This window comes from Rattus norvegicus, chromosome 1 (assembly GCF_036323735.1).
Source record: "Rattus norvegicus strain BN/NHsdMcwi chromosome 1, GRCr8, whole genome shotgun sequence".
In the NCBI taxonomy this organism is placed as follows: Eukaryota; Metazoa; Chordata; class Mammalia; order Rodentia; family Muridae; genus Rattus; species Rattus norvegicus.
In genome coordinates this window covers 213,815,886-213,834,549 of record NC_086019.1, presented here as the reverse complement: position 1 = coordinate 213,834,549, position 18,664 = coordinate 213,815,886, and the positions used below count along the sequence as shown (strand labels likewise).

The window sequence follows — 18,664 nt, the reverse complement described above, 5'->3', positions numbered from 1 at the left end:
GGTCCCCAGCTCTGAAAAAAAGAAAGAAAGAAAAAAAAAAGTCCCAGGATCTGGGACTGGTCTAGAAAGCAATGGGAAGCCACTTGGTCAGGTATTTGTTTAGTAAAACAAGAAGGGAGGAAACGGAATAAAGGCAAAAGGAACACAGATAAAGAAGAGAGGGAGAAGGGCATGGTGGCACATAGGAGTAGAAGCAGAAAAATCAGGAGTTCAAGGTCATTCTTATCTATACGGTTTTAGGACAGCCTGGGCTACCAGAGACCTTAAAAAACCAAAACTATCCTAACACACATAAAAGGAGAGAAGCAGAAGTTAAGGACAGTTAACAGTTATGTGGAAACGGGTGTCTGAGAGGAAAATAGTAAATGACTGGAGTCTCAGGCTGGAGAGATAGCTCAGTAGCTAAAAACACTGGGCTGCTCTTACAGAGGAACAGTTCAGTTCAGTTCCCAGCACCTACAGGTCTACTATTGCTTGTGATTCCTGTTCCAGAGGATCCAACACCCTCTTTTGGTCTCTCTGCGTACTGCATGCAAGTCGTGCATAGATGCACATGCAGACAAAACATAAAGTAAAACAATGTTCTTAAAACTAGAGGCGTACTGTTATGAAGCTGGAGTCACTAGTTGAGTGCTGGCAGAGAGAGGATCCTAGTTATATGAATGGAGGGAGGAGTTAAGAACTCAATAGACTTCTCGGTTGTGTGATTGGGTGGTTATACGTGTCACTCTCGAGGAGTGGAGGCGGGACAAAAGTGTCTCATTTCTCCTCCCATCTGTGGTAGGATAAAGTTGGTTGGTAGTTTCAAGGAGCGCGCCATAAACAGCCCAGGCGGGCCAGGGACTTGTCCTGACGTCATTTCCGAAATACTTCCGGGCTGAGGCGTCTATCAACTTCAGCGCCGGAACTTCCGGCTATTGCGGCCATCTTGACTTCCTGACCTTGGGCTTCGGCTGGTCCTTGTCCTTGGTCACTCCGCGCCGTCATGTCTTCCCTGACGCCGCTGCTGCTGAGGAGCCTGACCGGCCCGGCCCGGCGGCTTATGGTGCCGCGGGCTCAGGTCCACTCGAAGCCGCCGCGGGAGCAGCTCGGGGTCCTGGTGAGCGGGACGGAGCGGGAGCGGGGAGGTGGGCGAACTGGGGTAGCCTGCGACATTGGCTTGGGCCTGTCTGCAAGGCGTGGATGAGACAAGTTGCTCGACTGCTCCTAAACCCTAGTTATTTTTCCCAAGTTCCTGGCACTGCCAGCCGGTCAGTTTACTCGCTGTTCGGCCTCTCTAAACCGGTCTCTCTTTTTAATTTTTTTTGCGTGGGAGAAAATGCCTAGTAATTGGCAGGGTGCAGAGTACCCACCAGGTCTTTGGGGTTCCCAGAAATGTAAGACCATTTAGATATTAGGACAATTTTTACTTTCAAAACTAATTTATTGAGACAGGGTCTCATGTAGCCCAGGCTAGCCATATTTGACTTTGAACCGATTAATCTCTTTAGTGCTGGGATTACAGTTATGTGCCACCAGTTTTGGTTTGTGTGGTATTGGGGACCAAACCCAGGGCTTTGTGTTAGGCAAGTACTCCCTCAAAAAAGCTACACCGCAGCCCAGGCCCTCATCACTCGCTTTTTTGAGCTCTTTTGTTTTAAGTGACAATGGGTCCTGAATCCAGACATTTGGGCATTAAGTTAGGGGTAGTACCAAAGCATTGCCACTGAAGAAACAGTGACAACCAAGTCATGCCCTCTCTTACTCCCATTTAGTGGGAGGCTGAGGCATGAAGACAGAGCTCAGGAATTCAGACCAGTTTGGGCAACATAAGGAGATCCTCAAAACAAGCTGGAGCTGGAGAGGTGGGTCAACACTTAAGAGCATTTGTTGCATAGTCTCATGAAGACTGGTTTGGGTCCCAGCACTCATGTAACAAGACAGGTGCTTGTAACTCCAGGTGGAAGAGATCTAACATCCTCTCCTAGCCTTGGGCAAGCATGTAAACACATATCAGTGTTCACACATGCATCACACAAATATAGATGTGTTTTAAAATATATGTTTTAAAACACATCTTTAAAAGATGGAAAAAACCCAGCAGGGCAGTGGTGGCCCGTGCTGTAATCCAGCACCTCTGCTACAGAGGCTGTGGATCTCTGAGTTCAAGGCTAGCCTGGGCTACAGAGTAAGTTCCAGGATAGCCAGAGCTACACAGAGAAACCCTGTTTTGTACAGACAAAACAACAAAAAACAAAGAAACTGTACAAAAAAACAAGGACACAGGGAAGTGGTTCATCTAGTTAAGTATTTGCCTGACAAACATGAGGATTTGAGTTTGGCCCCGTAGCAGGAGCTAGTCTTTAGCCTGGTGCTGGTAGGGGAGAGGCGGGGCCTCCCTGGAGCTCACTGTGTCAGCTTCTCTAGCCAAAACAGTGAGCTCTTCAGGGTTAGTAAGAGAACCTGTCTCAAAAACAATTGAGCTGGAGAGCTGTTCTGTGAGATGCCAGACATCAAGCTCTGGCCTTTGCCCCCACATACACCACTAAGCATAGTGGTATGTGAGTGCAATTCCCGGACTGGGGCATCTGGAACAGGAGAATCTCAGGTTCAAGCCCATGCCTGGGTGGGCTACATAGTAAGACCCCTGCCTGTGTACCCCTCCCCCAACAGATGAATAAATCTTTTTTAAAAAACCAAGGACCTTTATTTCAAGGCTGAAATGGGCTTGACACAATGTCCCCTCCATCCTTCTCTGTGTCTGTGTCTCCCTCTTATGTGCTGGGGATTGACCTCAGGCCCAAGTTTTCTTTAGTGTGGGTCTGCTGGACTTTTTCTGCCTAGTCTAGTTCACTGAAGGGCTTCCCCATGCCTACGGACTACCAGAACTTGAAGTGCCTACAGAATCCTTGCCCTGAGGGATCCTTCTTTCTTGTGCTCTATGTAGGATATCACCATTGGGCTCACTTCCTGCTTCGTGTGTTGTCTTCTACCTGCGGGCTGGGTCCTGTCACACCTGGAAAGCTACAAGAAGCGGGAGTGAAGGGAGCGTCTTCCCTCATCCTTTGACTAGACCACTCTTGCCAGCCCACCTTGATCATGTTTCCTGCATTCCTGGCTGGCTTACCCTGGGATCATGTTATTCAATTCCAGTCACCTCTTCTGCAATCATGACCTCTCGATGTCTCCATGGTGACAACTGGGACCACATATATTGGTTCTGCTTGATGGGGTCCCCCTTTGTAACAATAAAGTCTATTTAAACCTTGCTCCAGAAATACATCATGTCCTCCTGCACTGGGCTTCTGCTTCCACACAAACTGAGGATGGCGTTGGATTGGGGTCCACCGAGGGACATGTGGCTGGTACAGGCCCCAGTGCTGTCTAAGGTTTGTTAGGTGTGCCAGCTTTGCTCCCCTTCACTTACATGACTCAGCTTCTGGAAACCATGGATGCTTATCCCTGCCGAGTTCATTGGCTTCCCGTAAGGGCATGTGTGCATGGATAGGCCAGATTTGTAGCTGGGATCCTTTATCAAGCATCTTTCCTGGTTTGGATGTCCATGTGCGGTATCTTGCAAGTAGGGGTGTGGTGGTACCCATGGCGTTTATGCTGGGCACTGCTACCACTTTATGTCACATTTGGGGCCTCTTTTAGCTCTGCAAATGCTCAGCAGCTGAGTGGTCTTCTTGTACTTCCTCAGTATTTTTGGGGAGGAGCCTGGGGAAGGGACAGGGGGTGCTGCAGATGGCTTCTCTAGCCATGTGGTATGTATGAAGCAATGCCTGCCAAGCTGGAATCCTGTCAGGATCTGTGAGGAACAGCACTCTGGCTCCCCGGCTCCCCAGAGAGTGAAATGGCTTTTTCTCACTTTTCATGGTTTGCTCCATTAAGTATTCCCTGTGGCCATGAGGCTGGAACAGCTGCTGTGAGAGCTGAGGCCCTACACACAGCTTTCTAATGCCCTCTTTCTGGAAGCGTCAGCCCTTTTCCTCTGGCTTTTCTGCTTGATGTTTGGTAATGCCTCTACATCCAAGACCAGGATCCTTCCTTAAGGGTAGGAAAGGGCTCCCTGCTTTCTGAGGGGCTGTTTCCTTGAACACAAGCCAACTTTGGTGTCTAAGATTGAAGGAGTTGTGGACCAGCCTCCTGAACCTGTTGTCAGAGTGGGAGGAATGCTGCGAGGTGGGCCCAGCTTGGGATACCAGCCAGGAGGAAGGATGCTGCTGCTGGACCTCAGGGATGCAGTGTGGTGGCACACCCAGCACTTGGATACTAGAGGATTGTCTTTTCCAGACCAGCCTGAGTATACAGTAAGACACTATCACTTAAAAAAAAAAAAAAAACAAACCCCCAAATAAATTATAAAAATGAAGGGATGACCTCAAAAGCAGCTTCTTGCCAGTGGCCTCATAGTTGTCTCCTTCACACTGTGACCCTTTCCTGCTCACTGAAGCTCCCAGAGTGGGGAGAAGGCCGGAAGTCAGTCAGCTTCTTGACCTTGAAGTGAAGGTGGTGGATGGGGTAGCAAGGGCCTTCCTTGCTAGGCCTCTGCTGCCAGAAGAGGGCTCACCTGTGTGGACCTATTCTGTCCATGCAGATTATGCCTTAGAACCACGGCTACCTTGAAGCGAGGATGCATGAAATACTGGAAGAGTTTTGTTCCAGTTTCTATGGTAACATCACTGCTTTGCCAGGGATTAGTTATTTCCCATTTTTGTGCCTTTGGAACTCAAGAAGTAGATGACTGACACCCTGTCACAGAAGAACTGCTCAAAACCAGAGCTCTATCTTCAGTCAGTTCAGGCTAGAGGGAAGCCAAGTGGCTGTAAGCTCCCAGATCCTGGTCTGAGCCCTTAAGCAGGCTTAACATCTCAGGGGAGGAGTTGGGGGTGGGCAGGGCAATAGGCTTGGAGACTGAAGGAGGACTTAGGATTTCCCACTGACTTACGGTTGGAATCATCCTCACAGACCTGGTATCTCACTTTTCACTGGTTTTCTTTCACCCAGTCAGGGATCTATCCTTAATGGTGTCCTACAAAGTTAGGCTTTGTGCTCTGAGCCGTATCTTGTGTCTTGTCTGGTGTATAATGGGCTGGGCTGAGGGTTTGGAGACTCCTGTGTGACCTTAGCAAGTCATTCAATCTTGTTTCAATTTTTGGCGTGGCAAAATAAAGATAATGTGACAGGCAGGATAATGTCAGAGCTCTTATCCCAAGAGCCTATGGAGTTATTTTAAATGGCCAAGAAGATTTTGCAGATGTGATTAAGGTTCTGGAGGCCTTGAAGAGAGATTATCCTGGATTATCTGGTTAGCCTAATATGGTCACCAGGCACGCCCTGCAAACAAGCCCATCCTTGCTGGATATCACTTTATAGCTAAGGAATGCTGTGGCCAGAAGCTGAAAACAGCCTTCAGTTTACTGCCTGAAGGATTGGGAGACTTCAGCAGCTACGAGGATCTGGATTTGGCCAAGCCCATGGAAAGGAAGAGATGGATTCCTTCTCAGCCTCTGGAGAGGACGCAGCCTAAGGGCACCTGGATTTTAGTTCTCATCTCCAGAGCTGAGTTCTTGGGTCATGTGCCATCAGGACTGCTGTACCAGCTGGTTAGACCTCTGGACAACACAGTGAACTGCATGTATGACATTTCCAAGTGGGTCTCCAAGTAGGAGTGTGGGAAGAACTCATCTCATGCCCCCTTGTTCCACTCCCCACTGCTTCAGTGGCTGGGATCCTATAGGCCATTGTCAACTCAGTGAACTGCCCATGATCTAGCCCTGCTCAGCTCTGCAGGCATGGCCTGTGCAGTGCTCACTTCATCCCAAGACCCTTGTGGGCACAAGGGCACAGCTTCACTTGGTTTTTCTCTGGTTCCCACATGACCCTGCTCTTGCCCTGTGAAACTTACAAGTCTACCCCAGAAAGGAGAGCCTACCCTCCCAAGGCCATGTCCCTTTTGTCCTGGTCACTTACACGGCCTCATCCCCTGGAGAGGCTGCTTCTCTGTGGCTGAGGTTTCATGGCTCCTTAACTCTGGACACAGATGGGCTGCTTCTGTGCCATATTGCTCCTTTGCCTGCTGTCAGCCACCAACCCTTCCACCTGTGTTGGAAATTATTTTATTTTAACACATGGTCTCATATACTCCAGCCTGGCTTCAAGCTATGTAGCTGAAGATGACCACCAACTTTTGGTTCTCTACATCCAGAGAGCTGGAGTTAGAGGCAGGCAACAATACTATGCTCAATTTTTGTGTGGTAATGGGGATAAAATAAGGCAAGCATCCTACCCATTGAGTTATGTCTCTAGCCCATGGGGTGACTCTCTCTCCGAGTATGTGTGTGACATAAGACATTTTCCTCAATCACTCTTCACCTTATGTTTTGAGGCCTAGTTTCTCATTGGACCTGAAGCTTGCCATATTGGCTAGATTGGCCGAACAAGATCTAGGATCCACTAGCATCCACTTCTCCAGTGCTGTCACACTCAGCCTTATGTGGGTGTTGGGTATCAAAGCTCAGGTCCTCAGGATTTTGAGGCATACACTACCCACTGAGCTACTTCCCAGCCACTACGACGATTTTTTTTTTTAAGGTTTATTTATTTTATGTATGTGATGTCTTCAGACACAGCAGAAGAGGGCATCAGATCTCATTACAGATGGTTGTGAGCCACTATGTGGTTGCTGGGAATTGAACTCAGGACCTGTGGAAGAGCAGTCAGTGCTCTAAATCACTGAGCCATCTCTCCAGCCCCCCCACTATGACAATCTTTTTGATAAAGGTGTTGACACTGCTATCCTGGCTGGGGTAGAGCTTAAATCTGTAGGCCAGACTGTCCTAGGACTCAGTAATTCTCCTGTCTCAGCATCCTGAGTGTTGGGATTACAGATCTGAGCCAGCAGCCCAACTTTGTGTTGCCTATTTTTGTCACTGACTTCGGACATTTGTGGATTTGTGAATTGGGAGGCAGGGACAGCGTGTCAGGATGTGCCAGGGATTATTGGCGAGTCTGCAAGTGAGGTTTATGTGCTTAGGGATGTCAGAAGATAGGAAGTGGTGAAAGGTGCAGGACAGATGGTTTGGGAATAAGAGAATAGCTGCTAACCACCAGATAAACGGGCATTGACAAGAGCTAAAGCAAGCCATGCATGGTCGTGTACATCTGTAACCCCAGCACTCAGGAATGGGTTGGAAATCAACCTGGACGTATGAAATAGAAAATGAAAGCAAGGATTTGACTGATAATGTGATTTAGCAGGAGAACATGAGCGTAGTGTTTGAGAAGCCCTGGGTTCAATCCTGATCTCTTAAGTAAATAAAGCAACTTAAGAAAGGTTTAAATAGGGCTGGAGGATGGCTCAGTGGTTAAGAGCACTGACTGCTCTTCCAGAGGTCCTGAGTTCAAATTCCAGCACCCACATGGTGGCTCACAACCTTCTGTAATGAGATCTGATGCCCTCTTCTTAAAAAATCTTAAAAAAACAAAAAAACCAAAGTTACCTGGGAATCATTTAGAAAGTTTGATACAAAACAATAACAGTAAAGCCAGACAGTGATGGCACATGCACTCAGGAGGCAGAAGCAGGTGAGTTTCTGAGTTCGGGGCCAGCCTGGTCTATAGAGTTCTAGGACAGCCAGGGCTACACAGAAAAACTCTGTCTTGAAAACCAAACCAAACCCCCAAACCAGATGCCAAAGATGCTATTAAGAGAAGTTATAGATTAGGGGAAGAGGCGAGGGCTCAGAGGGTGCAATGCTTAGTGGATCCACGTGATAGGAGGAGAGAATTTGTCCTCTGACCCTCCTACATACTGATACGCAGACAAAAATGTTTAATAAGTATATATTGGGGGGTTGGGGATTTAGCTCAGTGGTAGAGCGCTTGCCTAGGAAGCGCAAGGTCCTGGGTTCGGTCCCCAGCTCCGAAAAAAAGAACCAAAAAAAAAAAAAAAAAGAATATAGAATATATATTGGGGGCCGAATAGCTCAGTGGGCTGCTCATCGGAAGACCTGAGTTTATTCCCAGCAACCACATGGTGGCTTACAAACATCTGTAATGAGATCTGATGCCCTCTTCAGTGTGCATCAAGACAAAGCACTCATAAAATAAATAAGTGAACATTTTCTTTTTTTTTTAAAGATTTATTTATTTATTATATATGAATACACTGTAGCTGTCTTAGACACACCAGAAGAGGGCATTGGATCTCTTTACAGGTGGTTGTGAGCCACCATGTGGTTGCTGGGATTTGAACTCAGGACCTCTGGAAGAGCAGTCGGTGCTCTTAACCGCTGAGCCATCTCTCCAGCCCCATAAGTGAACATTTTCAAAAAGTTATAAACTGAGGCTCTGGTTTCCAATTTCTCACTATAGAAGGATCACTGCCAGGTCGAGTGGCTCACACTACTGTTAACTCCACCTCGACCCTCCCCATGCACCAGTCATGCATATGGTACATGTACATACACAAATAAATCTTGAAGAAAAAAAATAAATAAAAGAGGAGGGCTGGAAAGATGGCTCAATGGGTAAAGTGTTTGCCATACAAACCTGAAAACCTACGTTCCACCTCCAGAACCCATATAAAGGTGGAGAGAACGGATTCTATAAAAGTTGTGCTCTATTCCACAGGCACCTCGGCACACACAGCCTTCCACACATTATAGACACAATACCAATGATAGCTGATAACAAAGGACACGATTTCTTTTTGGCTCCTCCCCACTCTTTTTTTTTTTTTTGAGACAGGGTTTCTCTCTTTAGTCTGGAGTCTGGAACTCACTCTGTAGACCAAGCTGGCCTCTACTCAGAGATCCACATGCCTCCCTAGTACTGGAATTAATGGCAGACACCATGCCTAGCCTGTACTTGATTTTTCTTAATCTTGAAGAGAGCTTTTCCACCCTGGCCTCTATTTCCTGGACTAAGGAGTCCATATAGGAGCTGGGGTTGGGACTCGTCAGGACAAGGACCTCTACTCTGGAGGGTAAAAGGAGTCTCTGTGGCTCAGTGCTAGCTATAGCTGTGCTATCAAGAAGTAAATGCCTTCTCCTGCAAACTCGCTGGTGTTTGCTTTTCTGGGTACACAGGACCTGCAAATGGGAGTATCCATTTCTCAGAATGGAGACATAACCCAAAGAAAATAGGTAGCTTTGGCAAAAGTTAGCAAGGACGGCCACTTTTTGGCACAGGTTTTGTTTGAGACAAAACAACCAAGCCTTGCCTGAAACTCCAGGATTACCTTGAACTCCTGACCCTCCATGTCTCCAGCTTTCACGTGTTCGCATTATGGACTCAAGTCCACGCTTTTAAATGGCTCTGCTTTCTCAGATAGGAGGACATATAGCCAAAGTTAGGTCGAGGCTTTTGGTTTTGATATCAAAGGAAGATGCTCTCCGTGCTGGAAACAGGTCTTCAAAGCCTGTAGAGAACAGGCTCAGTGGTCAGAGGCGAGAGGCCGCGATTTCGGGGCTCCGAAGGGCGTCAGAAGGTTGTCACCTCTTCCTGTAGTGGCTCCGCACTGCAGCTACTGCCCAGTACCTTGAATGCATTCGCAGCTGTGATCAACCTTCTAGTGTCTTTAATTCCATCTTGTTCTTTATCTCAGTTACACAACCTGCGTTTCAAACTTCAGTATACAGAAAACAGAAGTGACTCAAGGAGGTCCTTAGCACCCCAGGACCTTTGGGAAAGTGGAAGTGTGGAAGCGTGCGTTGGGTCCATCCGCTTCTCCCGAGGACTCTAGCCCCTAAGCTCCCCAGGGCAGCAGCAGCAGCCCAGGCCCTGACAACCGCCAAAGGGAGCCTGTTGCTAGGGGCGTTGCGAAGGCGGGGCCACAAGGAGGGGCTCCCTTCCGGGAGGAGGGCAATTAATAACCCGGAAGCGATCGCCAGTGCAGCGCTGTTTAAAGATGGCGGCGGAGGAACCTCAGCAGCAGAAGCAGGAGCCGCTGGGCAGCGATTCCGAAGGTACGAACGGAGGGAAGGATGTTCTGCCCGGGGTAGCGGGGGCAAGCCTTGGCTGGTCGTTCCCGAGGAGCTCGGGGAGGCAGAGCCCCGGGGACTGGGCGTAGCGTGCGACGGAGCCCTTCACCACGTCTTCTCCCCTCCCCCTCACAATGGAAGCAGGGCCGCGGCGACCCCCGGCCGGGCGGGGCGGCCAGGGCCCGGGCTCGGCCTCTCGCGCACGCCTGGGGCGGGGCCTGGACCGCCCCGCCTCCGCCGGTACCGCGGCCTCGGCTGGCTCCCGCAGTCTGCCCGCCTGAGTCCTCGCAGTCTAGCCGAGGCCTAGGCCCGGCCCGCCTTTGCCGGAGCTGCTGAAAGGCGTTGAGTAACGCCGGGCTTCCAAGGACGAAGTCCCTGGTGGGCCGTTCTGGATGCCATTGGCGGCCCTTTTCCTTAGAGCTTGTTCTGGCCTTCCGGCTCCTTTGAACAGGCATTGTTTTCCTAGATCCCTGGTCCTTAAAAAAAAAAACAAAAAAAACAAAAACTGGTCACACCTTCTCCCTGTCTACCGAGAACTTGGGCTCTAGGGGTTGTCCCGTTTTAGGACATGGTGAGAAGCTCAGCTGAGAACTTGGAATAATCAGGCCCCAAAGGATTGGCTTTAAAAAGCCAATACACGCACACCCTACTCTAACTCCACACTACATACTAGAGGTTGAGGGCTAGGAAACCCAGATACGAAGAAAGAAATTGTTCTCCATCACATCTAAGAAGGATCCAGGACTAGAATTAGTGTCTCCTGACTCCTACAGTAGCTGCTTAGAGTCTTCAGAATGAACGTCCTGAATCCATGGATAACTCAAGAGAGTGCTTAGGTAGTAGTTGCTGCTGGCACAATCCCAGCATATTTTGATGATGGGATCAAGGTAACGGCATTAATCCATTTTGCCAGTGAGGGGAGAGGGCTTTATAGTTAAGTGGCAAGTGATATGTCCAAGAGCTCAGGCTGAAATTGTGCAAATGTGGACTTGCTCATTATGACCTTTGACCTTGGACAAGATGGAGTCATTTCTCTATTTGTTTCTTTAATTTGGAAAGTGAGCATACATGGGACCACAGAAGGACAAAGGGCGTGTCTCAATAAAGTGCAGGCTTACTTTCTACCTAGGGCACCACCCCTTCATCTTGCTTTCTCCCAGAGGCTCCCTTCCCCAGAGCATTCCCAAGATGCTACAGAGTGCTGATAGAAAGCAGGGAGCTGCAGGAGAGCTTGGGGGTGATCTTTACATTGTCATTTTATTTATTTGTATTTACTTATTTCTTGAGGTTGTTAGAAATAGAAACCAGGGCTTTATACCCACAGGACAAATATATCTTTACCACTGGGCCTCAACCCCAGCCCTATTATTTTTTTCTTCCAAGATAAAGGCTTGCCATATTTGCAGAGCTGATGTCTTAATTCCTAGGCTTCTGCATCCTGGTCTGGTCTGCAATTGCTGGGACTTAACAGCCGTGCACTGTGATGCTTAGCTGCTCCTTTTTAGAGATTGGCTACACAGACCTGTGGTCTTCCTGCCTTAGCCTCCCAAATGACACCATATCCAGCTACCTTCAAAAGATGAGGAGATGAGAACTCGAAGAGGGAAGGACTTTTCTAAGAATACACAGTGGGGTGTAAGGCATAGGCTCTTAGATTCCTGACCTGTTCTGCCAAAGCTGCCTGCTGTTGAGATAGTCAGACCCCACAGGAACCCTTGGTTGGCACTTCTTTTTTTCTCCTTTTTCTAGGTGTTAACTGTCTAGCCTATGATGAAGCCATTATGGCTCAGCAAGACCGGATTCAGCAAGAGGTGAGGTGCTGAAGAAGGTTGGGGAGGGAGTAGCTGAGGGCTTTGTGGGCCTGAGGCCTAATGTCTACTTTGAAGCCCTCCCCTCTCAAGTCTATTTTAGGCACTTCATGCTTTTATGGGGGTTGCTGTGCCACTGGATGACCAGCCCAGCACCCCTTTTGTAGGTGTTAGACATGGGTTAGTCAATCTCCTGCCTCCCTGCAGATTGCTGTGCAGAATCCTCTGGTGTCAGAGCGACTGGAACTCTCAGTTCTGTATAAGGAGTATGCTGAGGATGACAACATTTACCAACAGAAGATCAAGGTGGGATCCTGGCCAGAGGGGCAGGAGGGAGCCTCTTTCAGCCCTGCTTCTTGTCAGGCCTAATGTCTGAGAGGGTTGGGTGTTGGGGGGGGGCACACCTCCTATTGCTAGTTGTTGAAGTGTGCAGCCTCTGGACTGAGACCTCCATTCACATCAGATTGCCACTCAGCAGCTGTCTTCTTGACAGGTCCTTCAGTGTCTCTGAGCCCTGGGTGTCCTCATCTGTAAAATAGGGACAGTGAAAGCATCTTCCTGTAGGGTGGCTGTAAGGTTGAGGTACGTGATGCTCAGGTGGGACCAGGTGCAGGCTGGGCGGGCACTGACAGCTCAGGAGCCAGCCAGGGGCCAAACTCGCTGGTATTGGGATGGGTAGATTGGTCATAGAGGCCCGTCCTATAGTCTGGCTGCTGGATCTTTGTGAACGACAGGCCTTCTCTGTGTACCTGCTGCATCACACAAACTTAGGCAGTCTTTACCAGTCACCCCAGAGGCTGGGAGCAGTGGAGGTTGGACTGTACCCTGGGGTGAAAATAGTATTTAGTGGACAGCCTGAAGGGTTAAGAAATGGTTCCCTCCAGTCCTCCTCCAAAGACCATAGGTGTTTATGGCCTCTACTTGCAGCTGGAGTCTTCAGGCGGCCAAGCAGATAAACTCCCTTACAGGGGCAGTGCAAGAAGGAAGCTTCCTGACAGGTTTACTGGGAGGGCATCATAGCTCCACAATAGCCAGGCACGGTAGTGAGTGTCCACAGTTACTTCCCTGTTGCCAGAGAAGCAAAAGTTCATGAGCTTTCCTGACTCTGAGCTGTTGGCAGTTGGCAGAACTTAATATGTTGTGTAGGGCTGAGGTGCAGCCAGCTCAGTAGTAGGGTGAGCCAGCATCTGCAAGGCTCTAAGTTCCATCCTTAGCACCTGAGGGGAAATGCGTGAACTAAATGACCCCTGTTCAGCCTAGACCAGCTGTCTGCAGTCTGATCTGCTTATACCTGCTGCTCAGGGATTTGGGATTTCTCCAGAATATATGTGAGGGGGTTAAGGCTCTGCCCTGACTTTTGAGTCCGGTAGATCTGTGCTCTGCAGTTGTGTGACAAGTTGTTCAAGGCTGGATCTCTGGCTAGAGTTATTTTCAGCCCATGGGGCAAGTTTAGGGAGGGTGTTGAATTGAGTGCCGCTGTGCCCGGTAAGTGCTTAGAAAGCATAGGTTCCTCCTCTCCCATGTGGCCAGTTAGAGTGATGGTCATCCAGGGCCACCTGTTCTCCTGAGCTGCCCTGTAAAAACAACAGGACACCCTCGGTTCTTAGCATTGAGTCATTTAGCAAACTGAAGAGAGCTGTTTACAGCCAAGCACTGCAGTACCCCTAAACTTCTTTTCTGTTAAGTCCTCCTGTTCTTCCTGGGTGATAGCAAAACCAGGCTGGGTGTGTCCTTGGCTCCTGTGCGGAGTGGACTTTGTGAGGGTGTGAGGAAGTGGACAGGAGCCCTCTACAGGGTGCCGACAGTATGCCCAGTGAGCTTCTGACTCTGAGCAGCCTTAGCATAGTGGTCATGTTACAGTGCCAGGCAGTAGAGGTGCTACATACACTGCAGACTGAAACACAGTCCTGCTCCTGTGATGCTGACAGGGCAGTGCAAGAGATACACAAACTAAAAGGTATGTGTGGTGGACAGCATGTCTTTAATCTCAGGAGAAAACGAGGCAAGAGGAGCAAGGTCAACCTGGGCTAAATAGAGCAAAACCTGCCCCAACCCTGTAACACTACACATATACATGCACGCACGCACGCACGCACACACAAAATTTGGTCGTTAGAGATGGGTAGTACAGTGGAGAGAAATAAAGGAGTGGGAGAATTTGCACTTTCTTTCTTTTCTTCCTTTCAGATTTATTTATTTTTATTTATATGAGTACATTGCAGCTGTCTTCAGACACACATCAGAAGAGTACATGGGATCCCGTAACAGATGACTGTGAGCCACCATGTGGTTGCTGGGAATTAAACTTAGGACCTCTGGAAGAGCAGTCAGTGCTCTTTTTTTTTTTTTTTTTTTTTTTTTAAACATTATTTATTTATTTTTATATAAGTACACTGTCTCTGTCCTCAGACACACCAGAAGAGGGCATCAGATCCCATTACAGATGGTTGTGAGCCACCATGTGGTTGCTGGGAATTGAACTCAGGACCTCTGGAAGAGCAGTCAGTGCTCTTAACCATTGAGCCAGCTTGCCAGCCAGCTAGCTTGCTTGCTTGCTTGCTTCCTTCCTTCCTTCCTTCCTCCCCCCTTTCCCTCTTCCTCTCTTCCTCTCTTCCTCTCTTCCTCTCTTTCTCTCTTTGTTCAAGACAGGGTTTCTCTGTGTAACAGAACCCTGGATGTCTTGGACTTGCTTACGTAGACCAGACTGGTCTTGAACTCCAGAGACTCTCCTGCCTCTGCCTCCCAAGTCCTGGGTTTAAAGACATATGCATCTATGCCCTGCTGAGTATTTTAAATAGGGGCAGTGGGCAAGAGCCTCTATGAAAGATGTACTTGATGGACAGGAGCGAGATGCCAAGTGACAGGGTGTCTAAAGGTAGCAGGGTTTGAGGTAGTTTAATAAGTGGACATCTGGGCAGGCTGGGGCCTCCATGAAAGCCAGTTTGGCCTGGGAGTGTCTGGGTTCTTTCCAGGTTTCAGGGTGGAAGAAGGCTTAGGTGTAAGGTTACTGTTGTTTCAGGGTGAAAATAGGTTTCAGGGGACAGTGGAGGAAGAGGGAATAGTGAGGGGCTTTGGCAGTAAAACAGGAAGCAGGCATGATGGACCAGGAATAGCCTGTGTAGTGATGCATTTGGGTGCTTGGTGTGTGAAGGAGGAGCCTAAGGGATCTACTGTTTGGTAGATGTGACAGGGCAGAAGTGGGCCATCTCTGAGGTAATTAGAAGCTGGGTTGAAGATCAGGTTGGTGCAAGCCAGCTGTGGCAGTGGAGATGTTTGAGACGGTGAGGAGGTGTAGGGAGGCAGAGCATCTAAGGTGGAACTCTATCTAGGTTTGGTGGTCTGAAATTTCAGCACTCAGAAGCCTGAGGCAATATTATAGCAAGTTCAAGGCTAGCCTGGACTGCAAAATGAGACTTCTCAAAACCAAAATGAAAGGAAATATTGTATGTGTGACTAAGAGGTGAAGATACTGTCAGACCTCTGGTGTTTATAGGGCAGGCAGGAGGCCTGTTTTGGGTCGTTGGAACTGGCAGGTGTCTTGAAGGAGGCTACTGAATCCTTTGGTGGGGCTGTACCCTTCAGAGTGGAGAAAGCTGAGGGGTGGTCTGGGAGACACCAGGTAAAAAGGAGATGCTGCCACTTCCCCAGGCCAGGCTGGGGAAGGCTGAGAACAGCAGCTCTAGGCTGTTCCTAACTTTGGCCAGATAAAAGCCTCCCTCTCACAAGAGTTTCCGTTCGTATTGGGAGGCCTACCTGGATCCTATATGCCTCTGGAGTCAAAACTGGTAGGGAGATGTCCTTGAATCTGAAGGATGGGAGCTGGTAGTGAATATTGGGGTGGCCTAGTGGCAGATGAAATGTCAGGGCCATGTTCTCAGTGTGAAGGGACACTCATTACTGACAGTTGTCTGAAGATAGTCATCAGAGGAAGGTGCAGGCACAAGAGGTGGCCAGGGCCAGGGGTGTGCAGGTGGGTGAGAGGCTTGCTTACCGAGCAGCACTAGGAGTGAGTCAGTGTCCTGGGGAGCAGAAAAGCTCCCTGCTGTGGGCAGCCAGTGAGGTTCGAAGGTGAAAGTGTGTGGGGAGCTAGTTTAGCTTCTCCGACTGTCTGGGGAGACCTTGCCTGTGTTTCTGGAGCCCTGTTGAGCAGGGCAGCTGGTGATGTGGCCTGTCCTGTTCTCCTGCTTTGTCACGCTTGCATTTGAAGACCATAAAAGCTGAAATTAGTCAAGGACAGACTTAGTTACCTGTTTTTAAGCCAACCTCTAGCAGCGTCACCCATGTGGCTTAGCAGCTGGTGACATACAACTGTTGACATATAAGTGCATAGCTTCCAGGAGCCTCCAGGAGAGGACTCTGCACCAATGGTGACTTGGTGTCCCCATTCAGAAGCCAGGAGGTGGGAACCTGGAGCTTGGTGGCCACCTGCTGCCATGGCCGTTTGCTGGGCTGGGGAGTGTTAAGCTGGGCTGCTCCTCTGCAGGACCTCCACAAAAAGTACTCCTACATACGGAAGACCAGGCCCGACGGGAACTGCTTCTATCGAGCGTTTGGCTTCTCCCACTTGGAGGCACTGCTCGATGACAGCAAGGAACTGCAGCGGTGAGAACAGCCACTGTGGGCTCTGGGCCTCTCCTGATGACAAGGAAGTCGGGGCCTTAGGCCAGCCATCAGTGGGTTGCTTGGGGGCTTCTTTTTGAGCTCGGTGGGTGTCCTTGTCTAGGGAGGACTGGGCTGGCTAGGGCCTTGCTCTGCCAGCTGAGGAGCCCATATGGGCTTCCCATTCCTTCCCACGTACAGGTTCAAAGCCGTGTCTGCCAAGAGTAAAGAGGACCTGGTGTCCCAGGGCTTCACTGAATTCACAATCGAGGACTTCCACAACACAGTGAGTGAGCCCACCTGTCTCAGACTGGGTTAACAGGAAGGGTGGCTCTCCAGGATATGGTAAGGGAGCCCTCTTGTCACTTGTCTTCCTCATCTTACCTTTTGTCTCTCGGTGGGGCAGTTCATGGACCTTATCGAGCAGGTGGAGAAGCAGACCTCAGTAGCTGACCTGCTGGCCTCCTTCAACGACCAGAGCACCTCAGACTACCTTGTGGTCTACCTGCGACTGCTCACCTCAGGCTACCTGCAGCGGGAGAGCAAGTTCTTCGAGCACTTCATAGAGGGTGGCCGGACTGTTAAGGAGTTCTGCCAGCAGGTGCCACTCCTCTCCGACTCTGCCCCGGGCTCTCCTTTTCTCTTTTGTGTCGGGGTGGGGCATGCCAGGGTGAGCTGTGGGGCCTGGGGGAGGGGGCCTGGGACAGGCCTGACCTGCCCCTGTGCCACAGGAGGTGGAACCCATGTGCAAGGAGAGCGACCACATCCACATCATCGCCCTGGCCCAGGCCCTCAGTGTGTCCATCCAGGTGGAGTACATGGACCGCGGCGAGGGCGGCACCACCAATCCACACGTCTTCCCCGAGGGCTCTGAGCCCAAGGTCTACCTGCTCTACCGACCTGGACACTACGATATCCTCTACAAATGACCGGCTGGCCTACCGCGCCCTGCCTGCCTCCCCTGCCAGGCGCTAGACATGTACAGAGGGTTTTTTCTTTTCTTTTTTCTTTCTTTTTTTTTTTTTTTTGTGTGGTTGTAAATGGTCATATTTCACTCCTCCCTTTTCCTGTCATAGAACCTTCCATGTTTTATTAAAGGGGATGCTGGTGGTGAGCCTGAGTGTGCGTTTCCCTGCTCTGCTGCCCTTCCCTACCTGCCCGCTGGCTGCTGTGTGTCTGGCTGTCCCTTTCCCTAAGACAGGTACCCCAGCTTCCACCTATGTACTGCCAGGCATTCCTGCCAGGAGATGTTTGAAGGGGACTAGGCCTCCATGGGCCCCTTCTGGCTTCTTGAAGTTCTGCTTTCTACCCATACTTCTGCCCTTTCTCTTTAACCTCCCCAGGGTTCCTGTGGGAACTGTGGGAAGTTCCTTGGGAACTTGACCAGAGCTCTCAAGCTCCATACTCAAAGCACTTCTAGCCAGGGCCCCAGATCACACCTCTCTGCCCACCCTCAGGGTCTGCATGATTGAGGAGTCCTGGGGTGAGAGGCTTATGGGGGGAGACTGGCCTAGAGTAGGTGGAGGAGCTAGGCATCCTCAGTGGGCCCTTGGAGAAGCTGACCTGGTGTGAGAGAAACATTCTAGTAGGGCTTGCCTGTTACCTGTTTCCCAGAGCCCCTGCCTGTGCTTGCTCTGTACCCCCTCTGCTTGGGCCATATCTGCATTACCTGCCTCGTTGCCTTCTCCCCACCCCCAGCACATGTGGGGTCTCAGCCCAGGCTGTGAGCTCCTTGGGGGCAGGCCCTCAATAAATGTGAAGTGCTGCTGCCGCTGCCTCTGCTGTCTGGCCCATGCATCTACCCTCCTGGCTCACCCAGGGCTTTTGGAGCCTCTTGAAGCAAGATGCCCAAGACATCATCCCATCCAGAAGCTACCTTCCTCTGGGAGAGGGCGGGGAAGGTGGGGAAGGGGGGGAAGTGGGGGAAGTGGGGAAGAGGAGGGTACCAGCCAGACCCAGACAGTGAGGGCTGAACCAGACAGCTTTATTAGGAGGCTTCTTAAAGGCAGGGCAGGACAGGCTCGGGGTGAGGGCAGAACCCTGCTGTGGCCAGGCTGGAACAAGTTGCAGGCTTCTGAGACCTCTCAGAGCTGAGAACGAGGTCCTCCAGGCCCAGGTGGGTCTGAGGGCAGAGCAGATAGGTTAAAGGGAATTGAGGACTTCTGGAAGACCCTGGGCCGCCTCCCTGCCTTCACCGCCCCACTGCATGGATGTAAGCAATGGCAAATTGAGCGGGTGTTAGAGGGCCAGGTTAGTAGTGTAAGGCGGCCACACCAGGCCAGGCCCTGC

At 50.2% G+C, this 18,664-nt stretch overlaps 3 protein-coding genes across 5 annotated transcripts in view; 2 read left to right on the top strand and 1 right to left on the bottom strand.

Moving 5' to 3' along the window:
• The first annotated feature begins 926 nt into the window (after window positions 1-926).
• Cox8a (cytochrome c oxidase subunit 8A) lies at window positions 927-3,248 on the top strand. Its single transcript, NM_134345.1, has 2 exons — window positions 927-1,099; window positions 2,927-3,248. Exons 1-2 carry the CDS (start codon window positions 986-988, stop codon window positions 3,020-3,022), a joined length of 210 nt encoding a protein of 69 aa, NP_599172.1. The 5' UTR covers window positions 927-985; the 3' UTR covers window positions 3,023-3,248.
• Macrod1 (mono-ADP ribosylhydrolase 1) overlaps window positions 2,979-18,664 on the bottom strand; it is a 156,159-nt gene continuing 140,473 nt past the window's right edge. The window contains exons 10-11 of one of the 3 annotated variants that reach the window (XR_010063054.1): window positions 9,227-18,497; window positions 2,979-6,084 (exon numbers count right to left, since the gene is read on the bottom strand). Coding sequence is in view for 1 of the 3 variants with exons in the window: in XM_006230677.5 (XP_006230739.1) it covers window positions 18,460-18,497 (38 nt within the window). In the remaining 2 variants the exon portion in view is untranslated. Of the gene's footprint in view, window positions 18,498-18,664 lie in introns of all 3 variants that reach the window. The other 2 variants (XM_006230677.5, NM_139337.2) reach the window with 2 other exon arrangements.
• Otub1 (OTU deubiquitinase, ubiquitin aldehyde binding 1) lies at window positions 9,871-18,150 on the top strand. The gene is made up of 7 exons (NM_001106332.1): window positions 9,871-9,953; window positions 11,718-11,779; window positions 11,984-12,082; window positions 16,260-16,378; window positions 16,577-16,661; window positions 16,782-16,976; window positions 17,107-18,150. The coding sequence occupies exons 1-7, from the start codon at window positions 9,896-9,898 to the stop codon at window positions 17,302-17,304; spliced, it is 816 nt and encodes a 271-aa protein (NP_001099802.1). The 5' UTR covers window positions 9,871-9,895; the 3' UTR covers window positions 17,305-18,150.

Bases quoted from the DNA above. Each gene is read 5' to 3' on its own strand.
- Cox8a (NM_134345.1), top strand. From the start codon at position 986: ATGTCTTCCCTGACGCCGCTGCTGCTGAGGAGCCTGACCGGCCCGGCC. The intron at 1,100-2,926 runs GTGAGCGGGACG...TGCTCTATGTAG, and splicing joins GGGAGCAGCTCGGGGTCCTG to GATATCACCATTGGGCTCAC.
- Otub1 (NM_001106332.1), top strand. From the start codon at position 9,896: ATGGCGGCGGAGGAACCTCAGCAGCAGAAGCAGGAGCCGCTGGGCAGC. The intron at 9,954-11,717 runs GTACGAACGGAG...TCCTTTTTCTAG, and splicing joins GCTGGGCAGCGATTCCGAAG to GTGTTAACTGTCTAGCCTAT. The intron at 11,780-11,983 runs GTGAGGTGCTGA...GCCTCCCTGCAG, and splicing joins AAGACCGGATTCAGCAAGAG to ATTGCTGTGCAGAATCCTCT.